The 10,127-nt window shown below is 29.8% G+C and overlaps 1 protein-coding gene across 1 annotated transcript; it reads left to right on the top strand.

The window, feature by feature from the left end:
- The first annotated feature begins 4,327 nt into the window (after positions 1-4,327).
- Positions 4,328-5,584, top strand: LOC132753332 (latrophilin receptor-like protein A). Its single transcript, XM_060743771.1, has one exon. It carries the CDS (start codon positions 4,328-4,330, stop codon positions 5,582-5,584), a length of 1,257 nt encoding a protein of 418 aa, XP_060599754.1.
- Positions 5,585-10,127: the final 4,543 nt, after the last annotated feature.

The following is a 10,127-nucleotide window of genomic DNA, read 5'->3' as shown; positions in this document are numbered from 1 at the left end:
ATCAGTGACAAACTAAAATCTATTTGCTGTTCTCACGCTTTAGATGATCTAAAACTGCAAACTGCAAATAAACAAAACAATTCATTAAAGTGATGCACATTTCATTTTTATTTCATTGATTGATAAAACAATACAAATATGATGTCCTGCTAATTAAACTTTTGAACTGTTTTTATAACTGTTTTTTTAAGTTTTTGTTTATCTTGTTAAAATACCGAAAAGAACTAAACAAGTATCAACCATTATCTTGTTGAATTATGCTTAAGTTAGGGGGCGTAAGGGATGTTGCATTTTTTCATGTACAGACTTAAACAATCCGAGTCTGCAATTTTCATGTAATATACATGTTTCAAATGCTTCTGAGGGATTACTTTTTTCTAGATGTTAATAGATCACAACAGCAAGTGCCGTGTGGCAGCCGTAAAAACGTTATAATACGTAAAATAAGTTTCCAACAACTTTTTGTAATTATTATATAACTTTAGTATATCGTTGATAAAATTGGATAAAATGAATGGTAAGTGTTTAAATGTGATCGAATCCGTTTATAATGAACACGTTCGTCTTTTTGAGGTATTCTTGGTTATTTCAAACAACACAACATCATTATATATACAATAACATATCCCTATGCACACATAAATTTCATTAGGTTCTTAAATTTTTGATTGAAAACTTTATCATTTAACAATTTTAGTTCATTTATTTTAAGCATTTTAGAATTGTAACGTATAACACATTTAATGCATTGTTAAATTATGCATTGTGCTTTGTAATTAATCAGGTCCATCATTGTTTGTGATGATCTTCCTGGGCAATTGAAATATAATCCTGCATAATTCTAACACAATTTAAACTTATCTATTTCAAAAATATAAAAAATTAATTTCAAAATATCTTCAAAACGCTCTGAAAGTTCATTCAAAATATTTAAATAATATCTCTAAATTGTAAGCTTCTACGTTTGTGTTTAATATATTGAATATTTACTCACATTAGCCATACGGGTGTGCTTTATGGCAGCTAACAGTTCTAAGGCGTGGCGTTGATTAACGTTGAATGTCTGGTATAATAGCAAAATTCAATTGATGGATACATAATTTGGTATGATTTAGACATTCGTTAACAATTTATAAAAAAGTAATTTCATTAATTTAAAAGTTCACGAAACCTGTTCTATCAATACTCTGTTAGTGAAAATAAATTGAGTTTAAATTACTGTAATTTCGTTTAAAGGAAAGTGGTCTATAATGGAAGGTGTGCGATTGAATGAATAATAAGGCTGATAGTTTACATTATCACGTTTTATGCAAGTGTGAGATACATGAAACGATATGAATTATATTTGTGCAGCAGATAATAGAATGTTCTACAATATAATATCACCATTCATCATAAATTATTCGAGTTATGTTCAAAGAACTTATCTATTTCTTTTACGGGATAGTTAATAAGACTAACCAAATGATACTTTTCTATAGATTTGAAATTCTTATGAAACATGTGCCCATTATAGACCAATCAAAATTAATGGCAAATAGAACTTCTATACTAAATACTGTATGGTCAAATTAATAGTGTATGAAATATTTATCTAAATTACATAACATATATACTATTCCTAAAGTTACTTTCTTAAAAAATATCAAATGAAGTAAATATTTGAGGATCAAATTATGATTAGAGCAAGCTTTTTGCTCTTAATTTTGATGATGACATTAAATGTTAAGATGTATAATTTTCGTAGAAGTAATACAAATGGCTATTTCCAGATTATATCTGTATCGTCCTTCTACCAAATAATTAAAGGTTTAATCTCGATGACTTATCTAAATAGTAAAAAGCATTCAATAGCATAAACATATATACAGCTGAGAAATAGCCACCCATTAAAGATCCTGCATGTTTTGTAATTGATATTGTTACTGTGTTAATACCACACCTGCAAAAAATTATATATGTATATAATTTTGAAAATAAAACAATTTTCAAACATCGAAGAATATGTAAAATGTGTACTGAAAATATTTGTGCACATTATATTCAATCAATAGATGATATGCATTCATTTCTTATTGGAAAATTTGACTTAGAATTTATAGAAAATAAATTTCTAATTTCCTCCGTTTATTTACATGAAATGTAAAATTCGGTAATATCTTTATAAATAATGCTTATTGGAACTTACAATATTGACAGATCTTAATTAGAGCATCATTTTTATGAAATAAAACCATGACAAAATTTTGTTACAGGATCTTTAAACACACAAACGGTTCAACTACTAAATAAAATATATGTATGCATGTTGACCAATCAGTTGAAGAAATTATTCTAAACTTTCGGATAAGGTGAACATTTTGTTTTAAAGTTTGCTTTTTTTCTATTAAATGATACTTTTAAAAGATAGTTTGTATTTTGAACCACGTTAGGTTATAAGTTTTTTATTTACTTATTCAATATTCCTTCTTCTTATTAAATGGATGTTCCTGACAATTGCTCGGTAATAATTCATTTTGAAATGTTTTGCCTCTCAAATTCCAGATTTTTACTAATTACTGATATTACTGATTATTTAGATAAAAAGTTTGCAAGTAAATAATTTAAGCCTTTATCACATAAATGGCTTACTACTTAATAAAAGATATATGACATATTGTATATTAAAAAAAGAACTAGGCATGTCAGAGTCAGACTTGAAATGACAGTATTTCCGAATTTTGCGACACATATAAAATAACTATTCTAGTTTTATTAAATGTACATCTAAACCAAAATCAACTGACGAAAAACAATGTAAATTTGTACAATTGATAAAACCAACATGTCAAATAAAACCCACTTAATGTTCATGGTGAATCGTCAAATAATTTGATAGTTATTATTGTTATGGAATATATATCGAGCAAATGATGAATATAAAATGTGTTTATAGCACTTACTTAAATGTTTCGATAATGGAAGTTATTCAAATTACATTTTTTTTCAAAGTTTTATCTCTTTTTTATGGGTTGCTTATCTCTTTTTTGATGGTTTGCTTTAATATTATCAAGTTAGATTTAGTAATTGAAATTCTATTTTTTTGTATAAGATTTATCTTATTAGTGCTGTTGATGATACATTCAAATAATTATTTCCAATCATTATACTTTAAAGCAATTTATTATTCATTATATATTTGATATTCAAATCAACTCAATTTAGGTATCATGTTTTGACCGAACGCATGTGATATCTCAACGTACACTGCCTGGTTATTTGATACTTTAGTATCTATCGATTTCACAATCAGTTAAAATGAAGGTATAAAACGACATTTAATAGCTCTTCATCTGCATATTCCATCATCACAAAAACGAAACAGACGCGTCTGTAGATAGGAAAAATGTTTTAGTAGCCTCAATACTGAGCATTTGGATTGTCTCGGAAAAAAAGTTTATGTATCAGCTGACAGGAATTATCCACTTCAATAAAGCATACAATGGGTCTCATTATTTTGAAGTGTTTGATCAGTTCAAGCGTTTTAATTACAACCTATTGCAACATTATGTTCGTACATGACAAATATAGTAACTACAGATTAGATACGGAATATTGTAATGAGAAAGCTAAGTGCGGAAGTATTTCACCAAATTGTAATTGCGACAACTTATGTCGTATATTTGATGATTGTTGCACCAATATCGCTGATATACGGAATAATACAAGCGGTGAAAAGGGAACATTTCATGAAATGGAAAGACTTTACAAGCGGGAACAATTTAAATGTGAAAGTGTTCACACCCTAAGTGGTCAGACATCTAAGCTCATGGTGTCTTATTGTCCTAAGACTTGGACAGACGACAAAACAAGACAGTTGTGTGAGAATAGATATTCAGAAAGGGAAACATATACTATTTTAACAGTTCCGGTTTCAAGTTCTGATGTAAATATTACATTCAAAAACATGTATTGTGCGTATTGCAATAACATATTTAACTTTCAGTATTGGAAGCTAGAAAATGTATGTTTAAATTACGTTGCAAATAAAACATGCATTCTTTTTCACTTTAATCCGGATATTGCCAATAAATTTAGGAATTGCGGAAAAAATGAATTTCATATTACATCAAGATGTCCAAAATATGATAATATAACAACAAGGGCAAGACAATTGTACAATCTTTGCCAATCAGAAACACTCTTAGTCGTCTTTGATGACAAAAGGAAAAACGCATTCAGAAATAAATTCTGCGCTCTTTGTAATGAAGTGGGTGAACAAGATCTAATTTGTGATGATGACAGAGAAACTAGACAATATGTTCCAGATATTGTGTACAGTTATCGTATGATTGTCGATTTCAATTTACGCCAAATCAAAACAGTCGATGACAAGACAGAAGAAGAAGATAGATTCAAGACATGTTCAAGTTTTCATGACGAAATATTTGACCCGGTTTCTGTGGTATGCAGAAAATTGTTTTGTCCTCCAATGTTAATAGCATATGAAGGAACGTGCATTTTAGTTGGTAATTTGATAAGTGACCATCACCAACCAATGGGAGAATGTACATATGTCAAGTTGGAAAAGCAGGAGTATAAAATACAAAATTCATCATCTATTTTACTAGTGTCATCAAATAGGACAATTGAATCATCAAAATTTTATGTAAACGACTCCCAGGTATATATGTGTTTCGAAATATTTAAAACAACTAAATACAACAATTTTACTTTTATAATCAAAGCAACTATAGTTGAAAGTTACTTGTCACTTTCTGGGTTGACATGTTCTATTGTAGCACTGGTAGTTACCCTCTCGGTGTACATGATCCTCCCGGAACTACGTAACACGCCGGGAAAGAATTTAATATGTTTGATGATAGGATTACTCTCGGCACAACTTCTCTTTCTTTTTTCTAACCAGGCCTCTGATAATCCAATGGTATGTAAAGTCATAGCAATTTTTATTCATTATTTCTTTTTAGCATCGTTCAGTTGGATGAATGTAATTACCTTTGATTTGTTCATAACATTTTCCCATTCGAGAATTGTAAGCTCAAATAAGTCCAAAATATTCTATAAATACTGCCTGTACGGTTGGTTACTTCCAGCAATGATTGTATTTTCTGCGATGATCTTAGAGAATACACATCCTGGTTATGATAAATATAGGCCCCGATATGGAGACACTGTTTGCTGGATTTCTTCAAAGAACGCTTTGTTATTGTTTCTCTTAGGCCCTCTTGCTGTATTCAAGCTATGTGATGTAGTTGGGTTTATTTGTACATCTTTTTACATTTCAATGGCAAGGCGACAGAGCGCATATGCCAGACGTTACACTTTCTGTTCATGTTTGCTTTATCTGAAATTGTCATTAATTATGGGACTTACATGGTTATTTGCTTTTGTTGGTATGCTAACTAACAACGCTATAGTTTGGTATATCTTTATAATATTCAACACACTTCAAGGCGTATTTCTTGGAATAAGCTTTTTAAGTACAAAACGAACAATGACATTGATTCGTGCAAAATTAAGGAGACGTCAAAATGCCCATCCAACCCGTAGAACATTCTCGACAATACCGAACACGTCACTCTAATATCACAATTGTAATTATCTTCTTAAATCATGGTATTTTATTATATCCAAGATACAGATATTGTTAACGTTAAGGTGACAACGGAGTCAATTATTACTGAAAATACCTAAAATGAGATTCTTTGCTTAGTAGATTTATCAACCTTTTCTGAACACATTCGTGATTTAATTTTGGAAGCAGTTAGTCCAAAAAATGTGTTTTTAAACGTTTTAAAACGGTACCTGTACCATTTTTATCTGCTATTCGCGTAACCTGTCAATTATCGATAACGCTCAGCCCCCTGTTGAGGCATCAATGAGGGAAATCGGTAGTTCCATATACCCGTGAATTACCCGTCCATACTGGTCCATACTACTCGTGATTCATGTATCGTACAAATACCGTACATCTTTTATGAATATCGTCTACCTTTTATTAAGCATTTTATAATATAAGAAATTGTCGGCCAATGTACGTAACATAATGTATGAAACATAAATAATTAAGCATAGCGGCAAATCGCACGACCACGGGTTGATTTAAAATATAGTTGCTAAAATATCCATAATTTGTGAAAATAATTTGTCTGTCCCGTTAATCTGATAGATATTACATTGAGTTTATGGACTTTTGTACGGATTCATCGGCTTGCTTTACATTCAACCTCGTTTTCTAACAATGTCAAGTAAAACAACAACAAAAACAGACAACATTTTTTATGTGAACGCCTATATATGACTTGTGGTAAGGTGTCCCTGACAATTTCTAAACCATTTTAGATTGTTTAAGGATGATCATTTCTCTATGAATCAATAAAAAAAGATATTAATATATACTATCAGTGAATGCTCTGAATAAATTGTTCGCCAGTAAATCGAACACAGTACTAATAAATCTGGGACAAAGTATGGAATTTATTGTATATCCCAGTAGAAACTGGATATCTATGCCGTGCATAGATGATTTCATGATAAAAGAAGTCATAAAGGTCAGATCATAATGATCGACTGATACCTTTTATTTCTATTATAATATGTCAAGCATTTATTTCAATTTGGAGGAAGAAATATATAATATCTCGTTTTTCATTTTTACATTTACCATGGACTTTAAAGACCATCAGAAGCTCAGTTTTCTGTTATTTTTTTTAATTTATATTTTAACGGAATTTCATACACGAATACACAGACAGAGTGACACTGGTTATAATATAATAATAATGCTGATGATAATAATAATAATCTTCAAAAGTGAAACAATTAAATACCCCGCTAGCGGTGCGCAAATACGTTCCATTTCCCCCACCGAGTGCCTCAAATTTTACCGAAAGTCACGTGACATGTGCGACCGACAGTAAATCACGTTAAGATTTGAAGAAATTTCTGTTATAGACTGATATTAATCAGCAACTTTTTAATTGGTCAGATGTCACTGGGTCATAAAATGTTGTTAGAGTATGATAGCGCAACTTGTGACCCTCTCTGGTGCGATATTTGTGTATTATGCAATTATTTAGCGTGAAACGTAGGGGTCGGGTCGGACTAACTTTGAATCGGCATAACTTTTTTAATAATCAAGCAATTAACATGTGGTTTAAAGCACATGAAAGGGAATTTATTTACGGAGGGAACCGTGTCAGGGATTTTTGTTTGCTCAATCAGCGGCTTAATTATCTTTAATTACGTAATATGTATGGTGAAAAAAGTCGCATAAAATGTTTGACGTTACGTAATATTTTTGAGAAAAGATAGAAAAATTTGAGACACGGTTCCCCAGATATTATAAGTATGTTTATTTTCCAAAAGTTTGCTGACAAAAAAATAAAAAATGACTTTGATATGACGATTTAAGATTTTAGGATTTTTATTAAAAATAAATCATTTACAAAGGCATTTTTTTCAAATATGTTATTTTTTATGTTGATCAACGACATTTAATGCACAAAGATTAAATAAATAACAATTATTACTAAAATAAGTTGGTTTAAATGACATTTATGTGAGTACCACGGAAAGTGTCTGTTGTCACCTTAACTTATATAAATTAATAAAATACTGCGCGGTTATGTTTTTTCTTATAATAATAATACAATGATTTGTTATCTATAATATTTAATTTAAACATTATTGCACTCATATGTAAGGCATTATCTCCTTTTACTTTTAAGGAAAAATAATAATTAACTTGACATTTTGTGATAATTGTGTTAAATTCTATAATTTATTATGAAAAAATTAAATCCACGTGAACAATGACAGTTTCCATAAATATCGTCCAGAATGTATTGGTAGCGTTCAATTCTATAAAAGAGTGCGGCAGTCTTTCTATTATTATATAGGTAGTTTTTATATTGTATCATTAACATGTTTCGTTATCAAATAGTGGTCAATCACCATTATAATAGTCAATCTTGCAAAATATATTACTAATTCATCTCAACTTGAGATCAAAAGAATGACCATAATGTCACTTCAATTTCTGTCATGTAATAATATGTAATACTTTCGTAGCTAACATTGTAAAATCAATTAGGGCGGTGTTGTTTCCAATGTGTAATAGACCTCCTTCAAGTTGATTATAATGTCACTGTTGAATGAATCATAATGCAGAACATAATAGTTATTTTAAGTGACATAATGGACATCCAAAGTGTGAATGGTCAGTAAGCAGGTAATATTCAAATAACTTTACATTTTGTCATAACTGTATTAAATATTATATTTAACTAGTAAGAAATAATCGATAATCCACCTGGCCAACAGACAATTCTCCTAATGTTAAAAATGTATCGGTAACGTTCAATAATTTAAAAGAGTGGGATGTCTTTTTATAATATAAATTGTTTATATATTGTATCATTGTTTATATATTGTATCATAAACATCGTTCATTTTTAACTATTGGTAAGTCACCTTTATATAAGTCAATCTTTTAAAATATATTACTAAGTCAACTCAACATCATAGCGGAAAAAATGCACGTAATGTCACTTTGATAAAAAAATTTATTACAAATTCTTTCATAATCATACCCCACCAGAATTTACAAAACAACTATGATCGGCCTTATATCTTCATATTTTCAGATTATACTATCAGTGGATGTTTAGATTTTATTTTGTGTGATGACAGGATATGTCAATGTCAAATTTAATGCGGGAAGGAAATGCAGACTAGGAATAAGATGTCATGCTTTCCTTTATATTTTATAAAGATAAACGTGTATTGATCAAAAAGCTTGATAAAATGTCTCCTAAATTTTATATCTTAATATTCTGTATTCAACAAAAAAGGTAATGAGGTTTCGTAAAGTTGTCGAATATACATCTGCATGTGATTGAATGATTAAAGCGTCTAGTATTAACTGATGACGTTATTAGTTGGTATTAACATACTTTGTAAAACATAAAAGAAATACACAATAGAAAATAACAACAGAAAAAAAACAACTGCACGCACAAATAAAAATTTTAAATAATCTTCATTTCTCCATTTTTTCTGTCCTGGACTTATGTAGATCTCTCTATATAGAAAATAAACGAACAACTATTTCATCAAATATCTACAATTGACCCACAAATTGATGCAAGTTTCGGCCATAAATTCGTGAACAATGGTTAAGAATACTGTGACAGTAATCAGCTATTTAAATGCAAAATAATTAAACTTCCAATTACTAACAATTGCATTTAATTGACTTTCAAATGCAGGATTTAATTCTCATTTTGCTGTTAAGAGCTTTTTTAAAAAAAAATTTAAACAGTTAATAAAGTATGCGAATAACGTAATGAAATACCTATTGTTTGAATGCTAGATTAATCAATGATTTTAAGTGTACTACGTAACCCCTATTCTCCGACTCCGGCTTTCAGAGTGAATTTCTAAAAATCCGGACTGCGTTACCTGTATTCCCCGACTTTTGTTTCAGCAAGTGCATTTGCAGCTTTATACGGTATATCCTGCACACATTTCTGGCCAAATTTATTGAACACTATCCGTGAGCGTGATAATCAAAACGTTACAAACTTATTTTAACTACCTTAAGATAAACGACGTACATTGCTAGAATAAACAAATACATGTCAAACTGAAATATATGCGCTTTTTGCACATTGTGTGTTTAATTTATCATGAATAAAAAAAAGAACATTGAAGTTAGGGAGATTTCAGTTTTGCTTCATGTCAGGCCGTGTACAGACTCAATCAAACCGACTGTGCAATTTTCAAGTAAGTTTTTCTGTTTTTTTGAAGCTTTCGATGGATCCCCTTTTTCCAGATTTTGATGATAAAAAAACATGCATAACAATTAAATGATTGGACATTGCTGAATAGCTTTTATTGACCAAGATTTTCATTTTTTTGAACTTCTGGTTATTATATGGTTATCAATTAATTTTTGTGTATTTTTAGGGTATAATTGAAAAAACCTCCCTTGGTATTGATTTAAGTCTTACAAGGGTCAAGGTCAAAGAAGTTGTTACTAAAAATTAAAAGTTAAGTATCCGCTCAATAACAAGAGTTTGGTAAGAGATAGTTGAATGCAACTTGGTATGTGAAGGCTTTAC

This window comes from Ruditapes philippinarum, unplaced genomic scaffold, assembly GCF_026571515.1.
Source record: "Ruditapes philippinarum isolate M1 unplaced genomic scaffold, ASM2657151v2 ctg7202_1_1_1_1, whole genome shotgun sequence".
Classification (NCBI taxonomy): domain Eukaryota; kingdom Metazoa; phylum Mollusca; class Bivalvia; order Venerida; family Veneridae; genus Ruditapes; species Ruditapes philippinarum.
The sequence above is the reverse complement of the archived record's forward strand: the minus strand, read 5'-3'. Positions and strand labels throughout refer to the sequence as shown.